The sequence below is a fragment of the Chrysemys picta genome, chromosome 9 (genome assembly GCF_011386835.1).
Source record: "Chrysemys picta bellii isolate R12L10 chromosome 9, ASM1138683v2, whole genome shotgun sequence".
NCBI classification, from domain to species: Eukaryota; Metazoa; Chordata; order Testudines; family Emydidae; genus Chrysemys; species Chrysemys picta.
This window is the reverse complement of record NC_088799.1, coordinates 89,755,911-89,781,984: the sequence shown is the minus strand read 5'-3', so window position 1 is coordinate 89,781,984 and position 26,074 is coordinate 89,755,911. Positions and strand designations below refer to the sequence as shown.

Here is a 26,074-nt window from a genome sequence, read left to right as displayed (position 1 = left end):
CACTGATTTCAGTGGAGTTACACTGGCATAAAACTGATGTAATAGAGTGTAGAATCATGCTTGAAGTCCGTCTGAGTTTTGCCAGAGTTCAACAGGACCAGATCAGGAAGAGGAAGAAGAGGATGATCATGATCATGGTATACTTCAGCATATTGTTTTTATCAAACATCTGGTTAGGCTTTTAGCATACAGGATTATAGTTTATGCATGGTAAATGAATAACAGATGCACCATAACGGTTCTGGAGAAATCATTATGGTTTGTACAGCATTACGGATTTGCACACTTTACAGTCTCTAACTGGCCCTTAAAACAGTATACTGCGATGTCTCCTTTGATATTATATAGACTACCAGAAACTTAATTTACGTTTTAAGAAACGGAAATGTGATGCGTTTGCAGGTCTACAGAATTGTTATTATATGCCAGCTCTTCACTGGGGTGGGAAACTAGAAATGCACCCCGTCTCCTAACTCACTCATGCTCATACATTCCCTCCATGGCGGTGACTCCAACCTTCCTGCCCAAAGATAGCTGGTCACAAAAGAAGAGTGGAGAGTGGAATAAAGCATGTAGGGAGATGCTGGGAGAAGCAGCCAATTAGGGGAAGCTGTGACAGACGGGGAGAAGAGTCTCGGGAAAACAGAAGGTCGATCTATGATAGCCCTGTGGCAGGTATATTCATATTATAGACCTGAACTAACTCACTGCAGATTTTGGAGGTCTCAGCTACACCTTTAGATTAGATTCACTCGTGCAGGAATTGGGCAATGCCAGTTACAACCCTCTGCGCCCATAGGGGCAACAGTGTGAGAAGTGGTAGGCCAGGAGAAAGCACATTTTAAATTGTGGCTGAGATTCCATAGGAACCTGTTGTGCTAAACTGGCTTAGATTCATAGAACTGGAAGGGACATTGAGAGGTCATCTAGTCCAGTCCCCTGCACTCATGGCAGGGCTAAGTATTATCTAGACCAGTCCTGACAGGTGTTTGTCTAACCTGCTCTTAAAAATCTCCAAATTATGGAGATTCCACAACCTCCCTACGCAATTTATTCCAGTGCTTAACCACCCTGACAGAAGTTTTACCTAATGCCCAACCTACACCTCCCTTGCTGCAATTTAAACCCACTGCTTCTTGACCTAGGTAATAGCCAGATCTGCCCACTTTGCTGACTGCCCTGGCTGGCTTCAGATGTCACTAACAGAGCAGGGGTTGCTGGTTGTTTGTGTTTCATTCCCACTCCTGAATGATATTTCTTTATTTGAAATCTGCAATCTGGGTTCTCTCAGATGTTTGAGGAAGGTGGGTCAATTCTGGGCAAAACTAAACAGATTCTGTCGTAGGCGTCAGCTCCGTGCTTAGCACCCAGTGGCAGCCTGCTCTCCTCCATACCCCCAGAGCCTCCCATCCGCTGGTTGCCCCACCGATCAACTTCTTCCCCTCCCTCCCAGCTTCTCTCCTCCAACGTGATCAACTGTTCCGCGGCGTGCAGGAGGCACTGGGAAGGGGAGGGAGAAGGAGGGGAGGAGAGGGGACGGGGCAAACTCAGGGCAGGGAGTGGAAAGAGACAGGGCAGGGGCAGAGCAAGAGCGGGAAGAGGCAGGGCGGGGTGGCGCTTGGGGCTGAGTAGGAGTGGTCCCCTCCCGAGCAAAGGAAAAAGCCAGCACCTATGGTTTCTGTTCACAAAGGATCCATCAGAACTTTTGGGTATAAATTTACATGGGTTCACAGCCCTCCACCTTGAGTCACATTTTGCTTTGTGTTTTGTGTTTGAAAAAACCCTAAAATTCAAAGAGTAAGTCAACTAAAGCCACCCGCTTTTGTCTGGATTTAAACACACGTCATTTAAAAATGCTAAGTAGCTACTCAAAACCATAGATTCTTCCCTGTGAAGATTGTTTGCCTCAGATTTGTCCTAGGTTTGCTTGATCCACAGCTCAAGTTTGTTAAAAGTTTCATAAAACTTAGAAAACCTTTCAGATAAACCTATGTAAAGTTTCAGGTTTGAAAGGAGAGTTCTGTACTGCCAGTTCTGTACTGTTTTATGAACTAGACTTATTTATAGATTAGCATAATGGCTTTGAAGAAAATATTACAGAGGGGATAAAAAGTGCTAAAACATTGTTAATTTAGATTATATGGATTTATTTATCCTTTTATATACCACTACTATCTTATACATGTATTGTTAAAATTACTGCAATCTACTTACAATTTGCCATTTAAAAAAAAAATCTTCCATATAAAATTGTCCCTCTCTTTTTTTCTCCTAGAACTTTATTTTTTAAACTTTATGTAATGATTAACCATAATCAGATTTATAAGAAACATTTAGCTGTGGTAGATAGGTAAAGTACTGAAATTGTCCTTCCATTTGAATTTTCCGTTAAAAGGAAATTAGATACCAAAAAACTAAAAAGAAGATGCAAGCTAGGAACATACTTGAAGACAAAATGCCAGAGATTGACTGGAAAGAAAAGATGTAAACAAAATTGAATGATTGAAATAATGCAGGCCACTTCAGACATGAATGAGAGGCACTGAAGATCAGAAATAAATTATTATACCCTAAAATGATCCAATAAAAAATTGAAACCACAGTGCAGTAATCAAACAACATACTGCAAAAAAGACAGGATATAAAAAGAAAAAGGAGCTTTCAAGTACTGCAGGTTATTAGTTGTTATGGAGAAATCTGTATTCAGGAAGAGATGACATTTTAAACAAAATATGCACCCAATCAAATTCAGTTGCATTTGCTGCTCAAAAGGAAGTGAACTATAAAAACTAAAGAGCCAGAATGAAGACAGAAGCACGGACTAGAATAAAAATAATCAATGCAATCATCAATAGGAATGTTGAGTTAAACATTGATGGAATACACCACCATGCAGGCCTGAGGAAGAACAACTCAATTTTTATTTTTTCCATGGGCAAAGGCAAATAGAGAGTCACCATGAGGAAATTAAACACTCCACAAAAAAAGCATATGAAAAATGCCCCACAATAGAAAGTAAAGAGAAAACTGGTTAATAATTACAAACACTGGTGGAGAAAAACACTGTGTGTTAAATTGTACCTTTAAACGCTGCTTTATGTTAAAAATGCTGAAGGAGTGTGGCTACTGCACAAGCCTCAACAAAGATGCAACATCTGTTCCCCTTTGTGCCCAGTAAGCTCCATTAGCTGGGGCAGAATGGAAAGTAGGGGCACAGCTTCACCATTTTGTTGCTTCCTTTGTAGAGGCACAGTTCTAGCACTGCAGCAGCCCTGTGCCTGCTGAGCTATGAGCCTGGCCTTTGTCCAGAGAATGAAGGGGAGAGAGAAGATGTTTGAGTTCTCTCCTTTATATAGTCTCAGGCCAAATTTTAGCCCAGTTAGTGTGGTAAAGCAGGGATGCAAAGGCACCCTTATGTACTTCTGACTGTGACATAAAGTATCACAGGACAGATGGTTAGGATCCACAGAGTTGCTGTGTCCTCTCCTTTCACTGGCAGGCAGGAAACAGCAGAATGGGGAAGGGACTTGGCAGAGCTCTGGCTCTATCCCCCAATGCACTGGCTAGCAGAGATGTGCCACTGAACCAGAGAACGTACACTGTGTCAGGTATAGTAGTCCTGAGGCAATTTATTCCCTCCCTAGACATACCAGTTCATGGCACAATAGTCCCTGATTCACAGAGCAAAAAAGCTGTGTTTTCAATTGTGTGAGGTTACTACAGTTGAAAGGGATGCAGGCTAACCCATCTGAGGCTGTATTAGATGGCTGTGTAATAGCGTACATGGGAGCCTAGGTTACAGCATAATGAACTAACACAGCTTTAAACATGTTAGCCTGCAACCTACAGGTGCTTTTCAATCATACCTCTACCCCTATATAACGCTATCCTCGGGAGCCAAAAAATTGTACCGCATTATAGGAAACCGCGTTATATCGAACTGGCTTTGATCCATTGGTGTGCGCAGCCCCCCCCCCCCCAAAGCACTGCTTTACCGCGTTATATCCAAATCTGTGTTATATCGGGTCGTGTTATATTGGTATAACTGTATATATATCTATATATATAGATAGATAGATAATATCTATATATATAGATAGATAGATAGATATCGTATATATATTTTGCTAATTTGATTGAGCTCATACCAACAAAAAAACACTCTCTTTTTGCTTGTCAAAAGAAGGCCTCACTCTGGGCCTGTGGCAAATTTACAACTAAGGCCTTCATGATTACATCTGAAAGGCATAAAAGCTCAGCAGTTATTGCTTGAAAATAATGTTCCCCGCCCATCCCCTGTTCCCAAAATCAGTTTTGTGAAAGGAAATCATATTTTATTACTGTGATCCTGCCCCAAGAAGAAAAGTTACATAATGCCCAGGATTTTTTGGCAACCCCAGATGCTATTTTGCTCTTTATAACAGATCCTTGAATCCCTACTAGTGATTAGTACAGTATTCCATGGTATCTTTTCTTCCTCATGCCAATTACTACATGAAAATTCTGTAGAGTAATGTTTTACCATTCCCAGAAGCCAACGTTATTACAGAGGACAGTTATCTCTGTCTTGTGCAGATCACTGGTTGGAAGACACCACAAGACACACCATTGCCTTATCAAGGAATCTGGTGACCTACAACTCAGATGAGTGCTATTTGTTAGATTTTTGTGGGGATCACAATATGGATTGTCACAAAAATTTGGAAAGCAAATTTAAATGGTTTCCTTCAGTTGTCATCCATGTACATCATACTGCAACTTGTCAATACAATGCACCAGTAGCCAGCAGCACCTATATCTCACACTTTCTGAATAACTATGCAACCAAATGATACACAAGATCCCAATATATCATTACAAATACAAGCAAATCCAAAACTAATGTGAAATTCATATATCAGCTGGAAACTACTTATTTGGAAACTTTATCAGGCAACTGAATTTATCAGTCCAAACAAAATTATACCAAAAAGCACAAATTCAGCGCATGCAGCATGATTCCCATGCTTCAGTAGACATTAAAATACCAGCTGTAAAGAGCTTAGTGCAATGGAGCAACAGAAAGTATGAACTCTAGCAGCACTGTTTGGGGAGAAATGCATCAAATGTGAGGACATACTGAAACCAAGGGGATACTTTGCCCAACAGCAATTTAGAATAACAGGAAAGGCAATAACTCAATAACTGTTACCAAGGACAAAACTGCATGTAGCTACAATTATTGTTTTTATACAAAGTACAAACACATTTAATGAAAGATAATTAGTGCTGAAGAAGAAAAAATAGTAATTAGAGTTTGAAATCTACATCAGAAAATGTAAACAACAACTCCTTATTGAGTAAATGTGTTCTATACCACTTTCCTAATTACATCAGTTTCATAATGTGTATAGGTAGGGTACAAAGACCCTCCTCCACCTGGTACTTCCACATTGGATGCAGGCATTTTTCCAGCGTGCAATAGGGAGCCAACTGGTGCTGTTGTCAGCACTTAACTGCGACTGGTTGTATAGCAAGGTGGAAGGAGAACATGGCCACAGTCCCAGGTAGGCACCTTGGATGAATGTACACTACATCATTATCAATAAGTGTATTAAGTATGCTTCTCTGTATACTTCCGGCAGTTCCTCCAGAGACATTATGACTCACTCAGGCAATAATGCCTCCACACACTTCAGGCAGAGTACTCTCTTGTCGAACTCCTCCAATGTGGCACAGGTTATATTGCCCTTAACAGAGTCCTACATGGAGAGAAGGATGGTTCAATGGTTACGGTGCTAGCATAGGTCTCAGAAGACCTTGGGTTCAATTCCCTACTCTATTACTGTGAGATCCTGGGTGAGTCATTTAGGATTGGTTTACATAAGAAAATTAGGTTGGTTTAACTATGTCGGTCAGACGCATGAAAAATCCACACCTCTGGGAGAATTAGTTAAAACGACCTAATCCCTGTGTAGACAGCGTTAGGTCAATGGAAGAATTCTTCCGTCAATCTAGCTACCACCTCTCAAGGAGTTGGATTACTTCCACGGACGGGAGAATCCCTCCCATCTGTAATATGGGCATTATAGTATTTTTCTTGTGAAGTTAGATACATTAAAGACAGTATGCGCCAAGCTATTATAATAATGTGTGCCACTTACAATAGATAGATATGTGTTCTACTAGAAACTACGGGTACAATTCTCTTTTCTGGAACATCCAGTAGATCTCCAGTGCCTATTCTGCACATGGAATTTGTATCAACATCTAAAGAAGTTCCAGGAGGAATATAGAGAGTTGTGCTGCAGATAAGAGATTTTAATGTTATTGCACTAACCTATACACACGTGAAAGCAGAAAGGAACTACACAGAAGATAGCTCTTTGCTAAAAGATACCAGAAGAAAATATCAGAAACACCAGTATAAAGAGCAGGGAAAAGAAATACCCCAATGACAGAAGATGAGCAAACATTACAGCCAGTGAAAAAGCAAGACATGATGAAAAATGTCTGTTTGGATCTATTCAGTCCTCACTTGAGAATATAATTTACTGTTTAAAGAAAGAAGGATACTGTTTATTCAAAGAAGGATCCAGCTAATGGAAGGAAAATCTTTCAAGAAAGTATCTCTCTGAAAATACCAGTATCCTGAAAATATTCAGACAGCACAGTACAGTACAGTACAAAGACAAAATGCAAAAATAAAGAGAAAATAGAGAACAAGGCTTGGAATAAACAACCATAAAAAACTTTCAATCCAATTTAAAAGGGTAATTTCAACATCAAATTTGAAACAAACGACATAAGTACAACCATGTAAAACAAGCCCAAAGCAATGTTCAATAGCTGCTCATCACAATCATTAGGTTCAAAAGCCAAAAGAAAATTAACGTCTCATCAATAGCAGGATATAAAACTGCTGTTCCACAAATATATCCCAAAAAGAGACAAAATTGGCTGTGTCAAACAAAGACATGCTCTTGGCAGTATTTATTAATCTGATCAATACTGAAACCAAATGGGAGACTGAAAAAGAAGAAAAATAAAAACTTATAACAAGAAAAGTAGGGACAGTTTATACACTGCAGAGTTAGTGTTATAAATAAGTTAAAATGCAGCCGATGACTCGAGTATTTGGGGATGAAGGCCCACACAGGTAAACTGATATGGAATTTAGCTCTTAAAACTTTATCTAAATTAAATATTTAAATTTAAATAGTTCATTGCCTTTCTCTCATCAGCTTGAAAATACTTCAATATACCATAATGCCCTGACTTTCAGAAGCTAATGGTGACTATCAGAAAACAAACAAAAAAAATGCACAAAATTTATGGGAGCGGGGGATGGGTCTAATCAACTATATATAGCTCATTGTGCACCTAGCTCCTCTTAATCTCCATGATTTTTTATATTCTTTTTGGTATCTGTTAGCAGGGTATGTGGTCACAGGATCTGTGCAGTTTGTTGATCTAGTTACTGGCCATGACTGGCCCATTCACAGCTACACTTGCACACTCCCATGGATTGGGCTGCTGTTAAATTTTGGCTTTATGGTGCAGAGGAATTTGTGGTGTCCCTTTGCCTTTTTCTTTGCTGCCTACCTTTTCAGACAGTAGAAACACAGTTATTCCACTGATTTGCGGCTTTTATGGCTGCTTTGCAGCCTGTAGAATTACTGCCTAAATACATCACCAATGCACCTTGGGATGAATATATTATGAGCAGACGCCCACATGTAGTACACCTCTACCCCGATATAACGCTGTCCTCGGGAGCCAAAAAATCTTACCGTGTTATAGGTGAAACCGCGTTATATCGAACTTGCTTTGTTCTACCGGAGTGCGCAGCCCTGCCCCCCCTGGAGCGCTGCTTTACCGTGTTATATCTAAATTCGTGTTATATCGGGTCACGTTATATCAGGGTAGAGATGTATTCTATGTCAAAAGTTAGCAGTGTAATCTGAAGTCATTACATGAAATTTTCATTATATGACTGCTGAGGGAGAAACTTCAGATAAAGAAGCTAAGTATGCAACATAATTAGGACAAATATAAACATGAAATGTGAATCTAATTTAAATATTACTCAAAACATCTGTTAAGAGAAAGGAAGCAGCCTGCAGGAAGTAATCAGTGCTCCTAGGTATTTATAGGTGATATCTCTCAAGATTTTGTTACAAAAGATTAAATTGGATTTAAATATAGAGAGGCATATAAGAGCTACTAAAGGTGACAAAATTTATATATGAAATGTTTCATTTCATTTCAGAAGATAAGGTATATGTAAGCAAGATGAAACAAAGTGCATTCTCTTGTACATCATTCAATGTGTTTTGCTAGTTTTATTTTAAATTAGTATGATTTCAGAAATGACCTCTGATCGAAGTTCTATTGTCTATTGCAAAAAAAGTGTAGAGGGTTTTTTATTATTTCTCTTTCACTGTTAGCAAATTATCAAGGTTACAGATAAAAGAATCTGTCAATTACATATTATTCCAACATGCCTATTTCACTTAAATTCTCTAACTAAAGCTATTTACAGGTGAAAATATTTCCAGTTTTACAATATTCTGTTATCTGGTAATATTGATTATTCTAAATAATTTGCATTTGTGATGATCTTCAGAATATTCACTATTGCCATTTGAAACAAAAGATTAACAAATATTGAAAAATATTTGTCACAGTTCAGGCCAACTCCAACTTTATTGTCTGTGGTCCCAACAGTCACCTCTCTTGGGTAGAGACCAATGTGTCTCTCTTTCCTAACCTGGGTTTTTCCAGGCTGCACCGTTCCTTGTGTACTCTGTAATCCCCAGCAAGTCTAAAAGGCCAGAGTCTGCATTTTGCTTTCTCTTAAAAAGCTATGAATGGTTGTAACTGCACACAGTATAAAGTTGCAACTCAGCTCATTCCAAGCAAGCACCTTTATTCTAAAGGTAAAAGCATTACAGAAAAACATATTAAAATTATAAAAGAACCTAGACACATGCTAATAAGCTTACCAGAGATCAACCTTCCACCCCATCTCCAACAAGGGCTCTGGTTAGTATCAATCCTTCCAACCCTTCCCTAAGGATTGGAACCCTTCTCTTGGACAGAAGGTCCTGTGCATTTGCTGGATCAGAAAGATGACTCTGAGTCACTTTAAACTCCGATTATTTATCCCAAATCCCCTTCTTTGTTTATTGGTCTCTGGAAAATCCAGTTTGAACTAGCATAGGCAAGCCTCTCTAGGAGGTGGTGCCTCTCTGGATGTATGTCTGATTTGTGTCCAACTTGGAGATCAGGAATGGAAACATACAAAAGCCAGTAAGAGAACCCTTCAATCTCCCTGGACATTCAATAACAGATTTAAAAGTAGCCATCCTGCAACAAAAAAACCTTCAAAAACAGACTTCAAAGAGAAAATGCAGAGCTACCATTAATTTGAGCTTGAATGGGGACTGGGAGTGGCTGCCTCATTAGAAAAGCAATTTTCCCTCTCTTGGTATTGACACCTCCTCATCAATTCCACTGCTCTACAGCCAAAATGCTTCTGAAATAAATGTAGTCAAACTTTACTAATTCTGGGTCACTGAGAACGAAAATGATGCTTAAAATTGTTGATTGGCTCTAGTTTTCAAGATATGCTATTGGGTCAGTATATACGACCCTTGACTTGGGAATGGCGGAGGATAAGTGAGTTATAAAGGGAAGGGATCTCAATTTAAACCAGAAATGACTAAAATACATCTTTGACTGGATCTATGAATAAATCTATGACTGGGTTTGCACAGTACTTTCTTTTTATGCAAAACAATGAATGATGTAATCTGAAGCTGGTATTGCGTCATACATGATATGAATTGCATCATGTTATTCCTAGAAGTCATGGATGATGCAATCATAACGAAGCTTACATCACTCTGCTGAACAAATTGCCCTATATCAGCTCTAGAAATCATACAGTTTCGTGCTCTCTTATTTGTCAGTGTTCGATTTTGCAAAGGGACACATTTCTGTTTAGCCAGAGATGCCTCGTACTTGTGTGAACAGTGCAGATAACTTCTGCTTTGTTTGTGGTGAAGTGACTTTTGCATCACAAAAGCGCAGTATAACCACTATAGTTAAGAAAGCCTATCACCTTTATTTTGGCTGCAAAATTGGAGATCAGGACAAGAGGTGGGCCCCACACATGTGCTGCAACACTTGTGCAACAAATCTTTGCCAGTGGTTGAACAGGAAAAGGAAATCTATGCCTTTTGCAGTGCCAATGATTTGGAGAGATCCAACAGATCATACCAGCAATTGTTACTTCTGCATGGTGCCTCCAGTTGGGAAAGGTGTGCCAAAGAAGAAAAAGTGGACTGCGCATTATCCAAACATCAGCTATACGCCCAGTACCCCACGGAGAAGGACTGCTGGTTCCTAATGCACCATAATCATTCTCACTTGAGTCAGACGAGGAAGAGGAAGAGGATGAAACTTCTGGTCCTGAACCATCAATGTCACAGGACCCACATTTTCTCCCATCCTCCTCCTCTGAACCACACCTCATAACACAAGGTGAACTGAATGACCTTGTCAGGGATTTGGAACTACCCAAGAGTAAGGCAGAGCTGTTGGGCTCCAGACTACAGCAGTGGAATCTCCTGGCAGGTGACGTTAGGGTTTCCATGTTCCGTGACCGTCAAAAGGATCTTGTCCCATTCATCTTAGTGGAAGGTGATCTTGTAGCCTGCAACAACGTCAATGGTGTGATGGCAGCCCTCAACATCGTTCACGATCCAGATGAATGGAGACTGTTCATTGATTCATCGAAGACGAGTCTTAAAGCTGTTTTACTGCATAATGGCAATGTTTTGTCATCAATTCCAGTTGGTCATGCAGTCCATATGAAGGAAACCTATGACAACATGAAACAACTTTTGAGGTGCATAAACTATGACCAGCATCAGTGGCAGCTTTGTGGCGATTTGAAGATTGTTGCTCTCTTGCTTGGTCTGCAGACTGGATACACAAAGTACTGCTGTTTTCTCTGCGAATGGGATAGTCGTGCAAGAGATTCCCACTACATCAAGAAAGATTGGCCACTCCGACAGTCATTGGAGCCTGGGAGGAAAAGTGTTCAGCATCTACCACTTGTTGAATCAAGGAAGATTTTGTTACCACCCTTACACATCAAGCTGGGTCTGATGAAGAACTTTGTCAAGGCCATTGACAAAACACAAGCAGCTTTCAAGTACCTCCGTGGAAAATTTCCAAGGTTGTTGGTCCTCAGATTCGTGAACTTCTTCGAGATGATGCATTTGACCGTGCACTGTGTGGCAAGGAAAAGATGGCATGGAAAGCCTTCCAGTTAGTGGCAATAAATTTTCTCGGAAACAATAAGGCAGACAACTACAGGTTGTTGGTGGAAAACCTCCTCAAGGCATGGTTGCAACATGTCACTAAAAATACATTTTTTGCACTCTCATCTAGATTTTTTTCCACCAAACTGCGGAGCAGTGAGCGACGAGCACGGCGAGCGATTTCACCAGGACATTGCAACAATGGAGAAACGCTATCAGGGCAAATGGAGCCTATCGATGCTTGCAGACTATTGCTGGACAGTGACAAGAGATGCTCCATTTAATGAATACAAGAGACAAGCCAAGAAGCGCCGAGTAGACACTGAATAGGACTAAACTATGTACAGAATAGTTTTTTGCCTTTTGTTCCATAATAAATTTTATTTATATAACCCTTTTGCTGATTTTTAAAGTGTTACATAAACAGGACAGGTGAAATATTATCATGTAAAGCAACCATAAACACATGAAAAGACCTAGGTTTACAATTTATGATTAAAACTCTACTATCTAACAATATACATAGACATAAAATGTAAAAACTTAAATATCTTAGAAACAGTAGCCAATCAGTTGTTTTAATTGTCATATTTGAATTCAGCACATCAAAATACATAATAAATAGCACATTTTATCTCTGAAGCAGACAACTTCTCAAAAATTGTAGACCAGTGTTATTGGGAATGGACCACATCCACCCTGACTGAATTGGCCTTGTCATCACTGGTTCTCCACTTGTAAGGTAACTCCCTTCTCTTCACGTGCCAGTATATTTATGCTTGTATTTTTTCACTCCATGCATCCGAAGAAGTGTTTTTTTTAACCCATGAAAGCTTATACCCTAATAAATCTGTTAGTCTTTAAGGTGCCACCGGACTCCTCATTGTTTTTATGGGTACAGACTAACATGGCTACCCCTCTGATACTTGTTATATTGTGCACACAGTGAATTAAACAGATAAAAAGAAGCCAAAAAGGACCAGGAAAGAGCAATCATTTCTCATCTATATTAGGACTATGTATTAAATTACCCTAGGAGCTCTCATACAGTCAAGAGAAAATGATGTTTAGATTAAATCTCGCTAAATCTTAAAGGGATAATTTGTTAGTATTCTCCAGTTTACTACCAATGCAATATTGATTTTCTAGATCCCTTCTTTGTATTTTACTTACACTAATTCAATTTGCAGCAATTGAAAAGCAACTTGTTGGAAAAAATCTCTAGATATTTCTTTTATTTAAAGTCTCAGGTCAAGGGTACAAAGAACCAGTAAAATAAGATCAAATTAGTCATTTTGGTGGCCCAAGGTAATATCTTTAGTATAATCAAAGTTAACATCTTTTCTGGCAAGCCTTGCTTTGGACAAAAATGCTTTACTTACATTTTTCAGAGGAACATCTTATACCAGATGAAAAACAGCTTCCAACTGTCAGATCAATTTAGCAAAACTGTGATTCTAACCCTAAGAAGATGCTTAGAACTCAGAAATAAAATAGAAAGATCTTTGAAAATCTTCACATTGATTTAAGTTTGTTAACATTACAAAGTGACAGTTTGATGTAGGAAAATGTTAAGCAATGGAAGAAAAATTGTTATACTATCTCAGGGAGATGATAAATTTACTTCTTGAATTTCCATGATAAAATATGCTATATTTTTATAAGTTCCCTCCTTTTCCAGCAACTCCTTCACACTCCTTCGTATTAACTCCATATGCTTCTAGAGATATTTACAGTACATCCTTTCTAAATCAAGGATAGGAAAGATGCCCACCATACATTAGATTCTAATATCAAGGACATGCATAACTGTCTCTGCAAGGCTGGGGTCTAAGTATCCCTTCAAAGGCAAACAGGAATGAAGCAACAGGGCCAAAATACATGAGGTACTTTAGAGTTGTGGAGAATTATAGAAGTGAAAAATAATTGCAAAGAATTTTGAGTTCTGAATGAACCAGAAAATAACGGATACCATCCATAAGCACGCCGTTTTGTACACTTAATTTGTTCACTTAGGGTCTAATTTTCTCTATTTATTTCAACAGGAGTAGGATAGAGACCTTAAACACAATGTGTATAATGTCAAAATTGTTAGTTGAGAGAAAACAGTATGTATTACATGAAAGGTTTCATATCTGTGGGGTTTGTTTCCACAACTGCTAATTTTGGCAAGCCACTCTGAAATGTAAAACCACTTGCCTACTAGATATCAATGCTCCAGCATAACACAGTATTCTGCAAACAGAGTATGATGGGTTCAGTCACAGAGACCTCCTTGGGACTGTCAACTGACATGCTGGAACTACCTCTAAGCCCGTTTGCCCTGCCAGCTTGGGACTCCAGAACCCTGCCTTGTTGAGCCAGACATGCTAGTCTGCTGCAACACAGACTCAGGTCAGGTCCACTCCCCAAAAGCAGCAGACTTTACCCAAAAACTGCTCAGCCGGTCACCTATCTCCAACACACAGACACTCAGTTCCAATGGAATCCAAACCTCAAATAAATCCATTTTACTCTGTATAACACTTTTACAGGGTAAACTCATAAATTGTCCACCCTCTATAACACTGATAGAGAGATATTCACAGCTGTTTGCTCCCCCAGATATCACTTACTCTGGGTTAATTAAGAAACAAAAGTGATTTTATTAAGTATAAAAAGTAGGATTCAAGTGGTTTCAAGTAATGACAGACAGAATAAAGTAAGTCACCAAGCAAAATAAAGCAAAAACACGCAAGTCTAAGCCTAATACATTAAGAAACTGATTACAAATAATATTTTACCCTCAGAGATGTTCCAATAAGTGTCTTTCACAGACTAGACTTCTTCCTAGTCTGGGCCCAATCCTTTTAGTCCTTGTTCGTTTCAGCAGACATCTTAGGTGTTAACTAGCAGTTTTCACATAACTGGAATTCCCCTTTGTTCTGTTCCACCCCCTTTTATAGCTTTGGCACAAGGCGGGAATCTTTTGTCTCTCTGGGTCCCCACCTCTCCTTCTAAAAGGAAAAGCACCAGGTTTAAGGTGGATTCCAGTATCAGGTGACATGGTCATATGTCCTGTGAGACCCCATCATCTATTCTTCCAGAGCTGGCCCACACGCACCCAGGAAGGTTTGCAAGTAAACAGACCATTTACAACCAATTGTCCTAGTCAATGGGAGCCATCAAGCTTCCAAACCACCATTAATGGCCCACACTTTGCATAACTACAATAGCATCTCAGAGTTATGCTTCATATTCCTAGTTTCAGATACAATAATGATATACGCATACAAATAGGATGAACACACTCAGTAGATTATAAGCTTTGTAATGATACCTTACAAGAGACCTTTTGCCTAAAGCATATTTCAGTTACATAATTCACAGTCATAAGCATGTTTCCATAAAACGTTATGGAGTGCAACGTTACACAGTGAATCTGCTTTTCAAACGTAGAGTTTTCAGATTAACTGAAAATAACATGTCCTCCATATTAAGGAAATCTTGATTGTCAACTATATGAAGTCACCCAAGCAATAAAGTTCCACACCAATATCTACAAGATGGACAATTTCAATTTCTACTATTTTTTTTAAATTTGATTATTTATATTCCAAAGGAAGTCTACAAAGAAACTGCAAATATTAAGGTAGAATCAATGATTTATGGCAAGGGAAAATATAAATAAACTATCACAAAAGTTTCTCCATAAAACAGATTCTAGTCTAGTTTATAACTTTAAATGTAAAGTTTAACTGAGAGAAAACTATGATGTGTCTACTGTTAATTATTCATAAATATAGTTTTACTTTGACTTTGTGGAAACATCTTTTCCTGCTCATTCTCTTCCATCAAGAAAAGACAGAAGGCTAAGTAGAAAGAGGAATAATAGTCCATGCAGCTATCTTTTCTTTCCCCACCAGCATCTATCCAGGTGCATTATCCCCACCCCCACATAGCACAGAGGAGGGAAGCATATTCATCAGTGTGATTTTTTTCTGAGCTCTATTGTCCACTTTAGCCCACTCTGGTATAAAAATTAAACTTGACTGTTCTCTTCAAGTTCTTTCTCTCCCCCTCTCTTTCCCTCCACCCCCCAACTTTGCAATGAAGTAAAACAAAATTGTAAGGCTAAAAATATCACAATTTTGTGTAAATATACTGCTGCATTTGCAATGCTGTAGGCAAAGGTCACTTGGACTAGAACACCAAAAATATTTTCCCCAGTTCCAAACATTGTTTCAATGAGCTCTAATGTAGAGTATTAAATATTGCCAGCATTTTGTCTTCAGTGTAGTGTCTGCTGTTATAGAAATAAACATTGTGAACAGCAAAGTTTAAAAACACTATTTACTGATTTTTAAATATCACAATTCAACGATAAGAATAAAAACAATACATGGGGCCAGCTTCTGCCCTCAGATACACTGATTCAGCTCCCAGTGAAGTCAAAGTAACAAATGCGTGCATTTAAAGGACAGAATTTGGCCCAGAATATTGAAAAATAACTGGCCATGTATAATAACTATGTTTCATAAATGTTTGAAATGTCAGCAACAGATTAAATGCTCTCAAGACGTTACAATTGAATCAATGTTACAATGTCAACAGATGTGTCTCCTACATATCCAAAGCAATTCAAATGACACATGCTTCCGCTGAAATACTAACGTTTCCATAGGAGCCGTTACAAAGTCCAGGGCAGTGTCTTATAGCTTACTAGAGGCTCCTACAGAGCCGTTACAATGTCAAGTTATACTCTAATATTCCTGGCAAAGTCATTACCTGGTCATTGCAGGGCCTTGCATACTTCCTTTGACATTCTGATGGCTCCTTTAGAGCTGTATCAATTGTAGAGAAAGTATGCAATATAAGTTGTACTATTGTTAAAAACACAATGATGCAAATGTAAAAAAAAAAAAAATCCAAAAAGCAACCAAACAGCAACTGAAAATTCATTTATATAAACAACTTTAATGGCCTAATGTTCCAAATTATCTAAGGGAAGATCAGGTTTTAAGGGCCTAGATAAATTCAACATTCAGGAAATTCAGCCATAAGGCTTTACAGAGTATGCACAACTCATGTGGTTTGACTATCCCTTATGAATGTCTCGAGTTTGTGTCTGATAGTGTACATCCTTGATTTTATACACAATATATGCTACAATATCATGACACAACAGTGCAGATCAGAAATGGACAGAGTAACAATAAATTCTAAATTACCTGGATGGTGTGAGATTAAGTTGGATCTTTACCCCTTACATTATCAAGGCAGTTTGCTGAGATTTAGCTTCATTATTCCACGTGAAAATTGGTGGGTCAAGTTCTTATCTCAGTTTTAGTAGTGTAAATCCAGAGTAATAACACTGAAGTTAAGGGGATGACCCAGTTTTTAATTTGTAATGAAAGAGGTGCTTGGGCTCATGAAAGTAAAAAAAATTCCTTAAATGACACAGCAAGCCCAGAGATGCCAGGGCCATGAATTGCCAAGCCTAGATGCCAGGACTCAGCCCTGGCACAAATTAAGCACTGGCTGACTGCATATTTAGCCACAGTAATTTTAAACAAAAATCTTGCCTAATGATTCATATGGATAAACTGTTCAGGAAATGTACTGTTATTATAACGTAATTGTTTGCAGTCATTTCCTATGTGAAGATGAGGATTTAAAGGCAGGGAAAAATGGAAAGATGAGTCTGATGATTTTGTTTGTTTCCAAAAGAACAGTAAATAATATCAGAATTAATTCCAATATTCTCATCATCTTGCATTAAAATGTGAAACTTTCTACTTCTTCCTGAGAGTGGTATTCTAATCTTATTAAATTCAGAGTAAATCTATTGACACCCAGAGTAAATGAAATTAGAAACTGGCTGCTGCTGCACTTTTCACCAGTAGATCTTAAAGTGCTTTATAAATGAGATGAGCATCATTATCCCTATTTTACAGATGGACATACCAAGCAGGCCAGTGGCAGAGCAGGAAATAGAACCCAGGTCCCTCCAGACCCAGTCTAGTGCTTTATGCACTAGGTCACTGCTCCCATTTAAATGTGTCAAATGAATACATTTATATAGATTATACAATTATTAAGTTAACATTTTTTCACACAATTAAACCCAATTTTTATCTGTAACCTTAATACAGTAAGGGTTTATAGTAAGGAGACAACAGTGTTGAGGTTAAAAAACTGAAAGCAAGTTCTGATCTCACCTAAAGTGGTGTACATTAACTTTAATGGAGTTATGTCTGATTTACACTGGTGCATGTTAAATCAGATTGATAGCCCAGGGCTAGGAGATGGAGACCCTAACATTGCCACCGATTCAGTGTGTGACCTTGTACAAATCACTTATCCTATCTGTGCTTCATTTACCCCATGTGTCAAATTAGGATAATGATACTTTCCCAGTTTTGCAATCTGCTTGCTAGGTATTGTTAATATTATTAAAACACTTATGACCGCACATTGTGCCTGATCCTAAGCCCATTAAAGTGAAAGGCAGTGTTTCCATTTACTTCAATGGGTTTTTTGTTTGTTCTGTTTGTTGTTGTTGTTTTCAGGTAAAGATAATTATGTTATGAAAAAAATCCACTAACCAAATCTCAAGAGCGCTAAGTCAGAAATAGCAATGCAAAACAAAGACCAGATCCTATACTTCCTTTGATGAGTACAGCAATTGAAAAAAAAATCAAGGACACAACAGATGTAAATACATTTTAACAGCATTCTCAACAGCAAAAATAAACATTATCATCACTCTCTGACCATGAGATATTGTAATTTCGTTACAAACATATGTGTACACAGGAATTTTTTTTTTGACATAAATTAATAAGAATAGTATGCTGATAGATTAAACGTTTGAAGCCAATTAAAATTATATTATGATATGATATGATAGAAAATATGATTTTAATAGGTTGAGAGTAATTGCTGACCTTTTCAATGCAATAAAATATCTCTATTTTTATAAATAGATTTCAGGTTGTCATTGTGTAGCTTTTCTGCTGCAGGTCTACCATCACACATTATTCAGTAACAGTGTACATATTATAACTGGCTATTTATAGCATTGCTGAGTTAAGCAACAATTCCCAAGAAACTGGTCATTCATTACTAGTAGTTAATATATATTTTGCTTAGCCTCAGGCCCAGCTGAAGGCAGTTTGTGCACTAACAGGCTATTATTAATTGTCATTAACACTGAGAACAACTAATTTAAATGAGAATATTGCTACTCAAACAATTTGTTCAATGCTTCCTAAACAAGAGTGTGTTTAAGTAATAATTATGACAGAGTTGGGGTGTTTGATAGCAAAATAAGTTATCTAGTAAACTATCAAATGGAATTACTCAGTATACATAATAAAGAATGTTGATTAGGTTCATAAAGTAATTCAAGAGAAAGCATACATCTTCCACCAGCTACTTTGAGTAAGCAATTAGTAACTATAAATAGTACAACCAAGACTTAATATTCCCTAAAGATGTTAAATATGGATATAGCATGCTTAAAGTATCCAATTAAATTTGCAGGCTATGTTGTTCAGTTGGATTTAAGTATACCATGTAAACATAGTAAGCATTTTTAAATAACCCCATCTGTTATCTCTTTCCCCATATTAGATTATCTTCAGAATAGCAAGTAACAGATGCAGTGTTAACCCAGAATCATGTCACCCAGGTAGCCAAGTTAAAAGAACTAAAGCATTTACATTTTATATTGTCTGGCAAAAATACTGTAATCTAGAGACAAAAAAATTAAGACTCTCTTGTGACCATATCTTTGTCCAGCTATGCTTGAAGGAGGACCGGAGACACTGGATGTGATTTGATTAGGCCCCAGCTTTATTCTTAACTGTCTGGGAGCACCCGGGAGACAAAAGTGAAGAGTTCAGTAATATATAAGTGAAGTAATTCCATGATCATTTTATATCCAGATACATATCCAGAGACTTTCAGCAGCTCTCTCCCTTACCCATCCTGGACTCCAGCCAACCCACTGATGAGACCTGACTCCCCACTCAAATGAAGGGTGGGGGTGGCTATAAAGGATGGAGGTGTCCCCTCGTGCCAGTCAAAGCAGTTCCAAACTCCCCATGTTTCCACTTCTTTAACAAATGCCTCCTTTGAATTTTTTACCAATCCATTTTATCTGATCACTGTATCCCATCCCTACAGAGTACCTACACTGGACTCTAACTCCCATTCCATGTTTGCCCCAATTAAGCCCCCCAAACCTGCTGTGGGGAAGGCAAAAAAAACCCCATTTTGCCTTGGCCAATCTGGTGGTGAGGGAGAAATTCCACCCCAGCTCCCAAAGAAAGGAGCAAGTAGCACAATGCCCACAGAGGATCCTGACAACCTGGTATTTCACCACTTTCATGGATGGGAGTTGCTCCACCTGGCCGAGGTAAAAGATGGCTTTTCCTTCCCAGCAGGGACCTATATAGTGCCGCCTCTCTTCCGGTCAGCTGAGAGAGGGGGAGGGATGGGTCAACATCCACATGCTAGACTGTTTTGCAGCTGCCATATAAGTCACTCCATGCCTCTCTAACCCCTTAAAGAGGTACACACCTTCCTCTCAACAATGGACCCCTGCACCTCACTCAATGTGCAGTGTGTTCATTATTTTTACATATGTAGGGCCAATTTTACTCTCAGTTCCACCCATTCAAACTGACTGAAGTCTCCAGGGTAACTAAGGTATAACTAGGATAAATTCTGACCCATATTCTTCATGTGGTTGGATGACTTCTTGTACAGAATGAAAGGAATTTATCCACAAGAATTAATTAACTATATAATACTCGCATGTGGGCGAGGGATAAGAAAAAATGTGTTTGACCACCCCAAATAGATAAGCAGTTTCACACATACAGAATGGGAAGAGACTGTCTAGGAAGGAGTATGGCAGAAAGGGGTCTAGGGGTTATAGTGGACCACAAGCTAAATATGAGTCAACAGTGTGACGCTGTTGCAAAAAAAGCAAACATGATTCTGGGATGTATTAACAGGTGTGTTGTGAGCAAGACACGAGAAGTCATTCTTCCGCTCTACTCAGCTATAGTAAGGCCTCAGCTGGAGTATTGTGTCCAGTTCTGGGCACCGCATTTCAAGAAAGATGTGGAGAAATTTGAGAGGGTCCAGAGAAGAGCAACAAGAATGATTAAAGGTCTTGAGAACATGACCTATGAAGGAAGGCTGAAAGAATTGGGTTTGTTTAGTTTGGAAAAGAGAAGACTGAGAGGGGACATGATAGCAGTTTTCAGGTATCTAAAAGGGTGTCATAAGGAGGAGGGAGAAAACTTGTTCACCTTAGCCTCTAAGGATAGAACAAGAAGCAATGGGCTTAAACTGCAGGCTAGGTTGGACATTAGGAAAAAGTTCCTAACTGTCAGGGTGGTTAAACACTGGAATAAATTACCTAGGGAGGTTGTGGAATCTCCATCTCTGGAGATATTTAAGGGTAGGTTAGATAAATGTCTATCAGGGATGTTCTAGACAGTATTTGGTCCTGCCATGCGGGCAGGGGACTGGACTCTATGACCTCTCGAGGTCCCTTCCAGTCCTAGAATCTATGAATTATTTAAGACTTGAAAAGAACAGTGTTCAGAGAGCGCTTTTTTTATATATAGTATATAGTGCATGTGCACACACACATCTCTTGCTTCAAGTCCTCTGACCATGAATTTATTTATAAACTTATCCTGTGAATGAAAACTATTAACTAACCAGTAGTGGCCTAAATCCCTGTAGTCTCCAAGTTTATCCATATGCTTTTCACAAACCAACAAGTATTGTTGTGTCCCATCCATAGGTGGAGAAGTACAATGAAGCCTAGTCTATCAACCCCAACCCTGACGATTCCCCAGAGTGAGAACTGGGAGTTCAGATAGATAATGACTCATACCAGTATTCTCAGTTCCAATGCCCTTCCAAACAGCAGTGCAACACCTCAATTTTCCCTCAACCTCCTATTCCCAATCAGAGGAGAGGATTTGGAACCCATGGCTAAGAATGTAACCTAAAACAACAGGCACTTTGATTAAAAAGTAATGACATAAGATTTATGGAGGACTAGGAGTTATGGGCTTAATGCAGCAATCACTGAGTGAAGTGCTATGGCCTGGAATATGCAGGAGGGAAGACTAAATATTCCTAATAGCCCCTTCTAGCTTTAAAAATCTATGAATCTACAAGAAGTTACTCCATCCTCAAAACCCTATAACTAGGCCTCCTTCCCCTAATAACATGCAGTCCTTGATTCTTCCAATCCATAGGGAGTAAGGTAATACCAACTTCTTCCCCCTCCACCCACAGCTACCCAATCTGCTGTAGGAGGAAATTTGTTACTGACCCCAAATATGACATTTAGTGTAACTCTATGACCAGTTGACTATCACAATGACCCAGCCATAAAAAAGTGTTGCAAGTAAAATTTGACACCTTGGCCAAACAGCCAATCAGATCTCAAAGTGTCAACTCCAAAAACCTTAAAATATTGGACTGGAAAGATCCTCTTCTCTCCATGACACAAATAAGTGTGCTCCCTTTGCAATCAGCCTTCCCTTTAAACCTTCCAGTACTGAGCAAGCAGACAATCCCAGAGCAAGCCATATTCAAGCCTGCTAATCCTTATTTAAGAACCAGAATGCCTAAAAAGGCAGTATTGTCAGTGGAAGGAAGGAGGTCCATATTCAAGAGGCAGAATTCAGGTGACAGATGAAAGAAGGCAACACTTGCTCTCTGTACAAGCAAGTGGCAGCACTCACATGACTTAGGTGCTAGCAAAACAACAAAGAACATTGGCACAGAAGACTTAATCCTCAGATGGATAAAGCACGAGGGAAGTCATACTCCTGTAACTTTGAAGATATATGGGACATTTTCACTGGTGTACAAGGGACAGACATCACCCATAGGACAAATTATAATTACACTATCAACTTCACATATGATCTGAACTCTAGTACCGTCAAAACATATATTACATCTACAAAAAGGACATTAATCACAGGACCTTACTACACCCTACCACTGTATCTCTACTAAAACAGCACTACTCTGAACACTACAATGGTATCAGTTATTTTCATTGCCCCCTTCTGATATTTTATTAGCCAGTAAAATACATATATATGTGCGTGTGTGAGAGAGTGTCTGTATGTGTGCGCACATCTATATATCTTTAAAATGAATTATTTCACAATTTCTATACTGTAGCCTACATGTAGAAATACAAAACTAGAACATGGGATAGGCATACTGATGCTTAGGGGAAATATATAATATTTATTTACCTATTGCTCTGAAATACTCAGTGGGGAAATTATTAGAAAATATTTCTATTTGTTGCTTGATACACTGAGGTGAATAATGCTTTGATTTTCTTACTCTCACTAACTTTTTTTTTTTTTTTTTAATTCTACCTTCTGGGAACATTCAAATACTACATAAGCATAAAGCCTGGAAGAGAACACAAACTTTTTCAACAATAGTGATAAAGCATCACATATTACAAGAATCACAGACATTAGTGATGAAAAAGACCTATCCAATCATTTTGGCAGAAAAAGCAGGGCTTTTTAACATTTTGCCCATTATGACAGGAGTCTCAAGTAAAGGGCTTATCCCACCTCCACAGGAGACTATTATACAGTGTACAAAAAAGGGTCTGATCTTGAAAACACTTAATATTGGGCATAATACTTTTAACTGAGGGTAGTACCATTAGAGTCAAACTGGAACTAGTCAGTCTGAAGTACTATGACCAGAAGCCAATGTTTGCAGAATGAGCTCCTACTTCAGGTACATCCACTACAACTGCATTTACAGGATTAAGGGCCTGATCCAAAGACCACTAAAGTTAACTGCAATGGGTTTCGGATCAGTCCCTATGTTCCTAATGTATACAAAGGGGAAGCTAACATTGCTTCCACTGTTAAAAGGAAATACACAAATTAACCCAAAACATCTTCTCACTTACATATTTTCAATGTATACTATGAACATAAACACAATTTATGCCTTTTGATTTGTCTATAGAATGAGGATCTATAGAAAGAGAAGAAAAATAAACAAGAAGAGGAAAGGTTCAAATTAGCTGCTCTTTATATTTTAGTATACTATATGATTGCTTTATTACCATTCTCTCCATCAGACTTCCTTTCATGGTCAGTGTCAGTCAGGGACAAAGCTGAATTTGCCCGGCTTGACAAACAGGAACTGTGTTCTGATTTCATCCCCGTCATCCACATCCTCAGAGCATGATCTGGTGGTGAAGCACCACCTTCAGTCTCAGTATCCACATCTGAACCCATCTCCAATGGGTAACCATGCTGAGATACACCATGCAAATCTGTCTGGTAGCCAGAGCACACGATGTGTGGATTTTCACAGAATTCCATCTCTGCAAAACACAAACATTCAGAAAATTTTAGAAATTAGAAGCAATATTCTCTTTAACATACTCCATTTTGGGAAAGGCTTTTGTTTAAATAACTCTGGGCCAGATACTGCCTTTTGAAGTCCCTCAATGTAATGAATTTTTTTCAATGTATGATGTAAATTGTGTATTAATGTCTTTTAATTTTGTTTCTTCTATTCTAGTAGGAATGTATATTAAAGTATCGACATACACAAATTTAACAATTAGTACAATTTTGCAACATTAGTTTACCACAAAGCTGAATTAACACCAAATAATGTATGCAACTGATAATGTCAAGTCAATATACTGATTTCACCAAAATGAATTTTTTTCTCCAAAATTTTTCTAAAATTAATTCAGTCTCACAAAATACAATCCTACTTAATATGTTTTGTCATGGCAAATGTTTGGTTCAGTGTCTGTAAAAGATGAGGAACTCACAAAACTTAGTTTGAAATTCTCTGGTAAATCCACAGGAGACAAAGAATGTTTACTTACCAGTTACTATGGTTCTTTGGGAGTACTGTCCCTGCATATTCACACTTATGGAATGTGGCTCTTCAGTGCCACTGAACTTCAGAAACTTTCTAGAAAACCAATGACTGTTGGGACAGCACAAGTGCCCCCCTATGGGACTGAATCATCACAGCCACAATTTTAAAGGGCTATACAATCCCGAACCATTTTAGTCACTCCACACACAGCATAGCTGTATAACAGTAGAACTTTGGAAAAGAGTAGAAGGTGGACAGGAACCACAATGAGTATGCAGAGGAGACACTCTCAAAGAGCCACAGATAAGTAACCTCTCTTTCTTCTTTGAGATAGCCTCTGCATATTCTCACTTGGGAAAAACAGACTCTCAGGAAGATAGGTTGAGGAGTTTTCATTCAATAAGGATTGCAGAACTGTCCTCCCAAATTGAATATCAGATCCGTACTCTCAGTTGAGAAAGATGTGCTGCGTACAGGGGTATAGAAAATTCCTGGTAGCTGCCCTGTAGATTTCTATGATAAAAACATTAGAGCAGCAGTTCTCAAACTGTGGGTCGGGACCAGTGTTCCCTCAAATTTTTCCCACCCGTGTGCGGAATTAATTTTGTTATGTGCACCAATATGAAGTGATGTGTCACACATCACCTCCATATTGGTGCACATAACAAAATTCATGTGGTGGGGGTGGGGATGAGGGGTTCAGAGTGTGGGAGGGGGCTCAGGATTGGGGCAGAGGGTTGGGGTGCAGGTGTGTGAGGACTCCAGTTGGGGGGGGTGCGGGCTCTGGGCTGAGGCTGGGAATGAGGGGCTTAGGGCTGGGGTAGGGGTTGGCTGCCCGGGTTTGGTCCAGGCTGTGGCATGCTGCACCGGCCAAGGCTGGGCCGCCACAACTTTGGCCATGCTGGGCCGCCTGGGTTCGGGTCTAGCTGCATCACTAGACCACGGCTGGGTCTGGGCCACACTGCATCACTCCGGGCCGCCACGGCTGGGTTCAGGGCCAGGACACCCGGGTCAGGGTCTGGGCCGGGACGCGGCATAGTTGGGGCTAGGGGGCCACCCCGGCCATCGCAGGTTGAGGGCCGAGCTAGGTTAGAGCCAGGGGAGGGGCACCCTCCCCATGCCACGGCAGGTCCCGGGCAGGTTCCCTTAGCACCTGTGGTACTAAATAGGCAGCTGCACGGCCACACAGCTTACGGAAAACTTAGGTCGCAACCCCATTTTAATGGGGTCGCCAGGGCCAGCATTAGACTTGCTGAACCCAGGGCTGAAGCTGAAGGCTGAGCTCCATGCCCACTTGGGGCAATGGGGCTCAGGCTGCAGCCCCCTCTCCTCCCACCTAGGGTGGCAGGGCTCAGGCGCCAACACCCCTGTCCTCCCGGGGTCATGTAGTAACTTTATTGTCAGAAGGGTGGGGGGGGTCACAGTGCAGTGAAGTTTGAGAACCCCTGAATTAGAGGCAGGCCAGTCATGTGGAGGGACGCTTAATTCTCACAGTAGCTTAAAGCCTCAGTGTCCAGCCTAATCAGTTTGACAGGCACCGAGTTGAAATGGCACTCCCTCAAAGGCTACAAAAATCTTGGTGACTTCCCTGAAGGTCTTGGCCAAAATTTACAAACCTAGGCACCTAAAGTTAGGGTCCTGTATTGATAAGTAGCCTGATTTCAAAAGGTGCCAAGCATCTGCACCTCCCACTGTGCCCGCCTTTTTGAGCCCAAGGAATAAAAGACAAGTAATACTAAACACCAATCTGGGAATGGTCTTCCCTGATGCACATTAGACTGCATGCATCTTTATAACCTCAGCTATGAAAGCTCAAGTACTGTGAGCAGATGCTGTGTGGT

The 26,074-nt window shown here is 39.4% G+C and overlaps 1 protein-coding gene across 14 annotated transcripts in view; it reads right to left on the bottom strand.

Moving 5' to 3' along the window:
* The window catches only part of TENM1 (teneurin transmembrane protein 1), a 1,376,511-nt gene that overhangs the window by 303,660 nt on the left and 1,046,777 nt on the right, over positions 1 to 26,074 (bottom strand). For 13 of the 14 annotated variants that reach the window (XM_065556633.1, XM_065556629.1, XM_065556628.1 and 10 more), the window contains one exon: positions 23,455 to 23,718. In XM_065556633.1, coding sequence (XP_065412705.1) covers positions 23,455 to 23,718 — 264 coding nt within the window. Of the gene's footprint in view, positions 1 to 16,082; positions 16,129 to 23,454; positions 23,719 to 26,074 lie in introns of those variants that run through there. The other variant, XM_065556640.1, reaches the window with a different exon arrangement.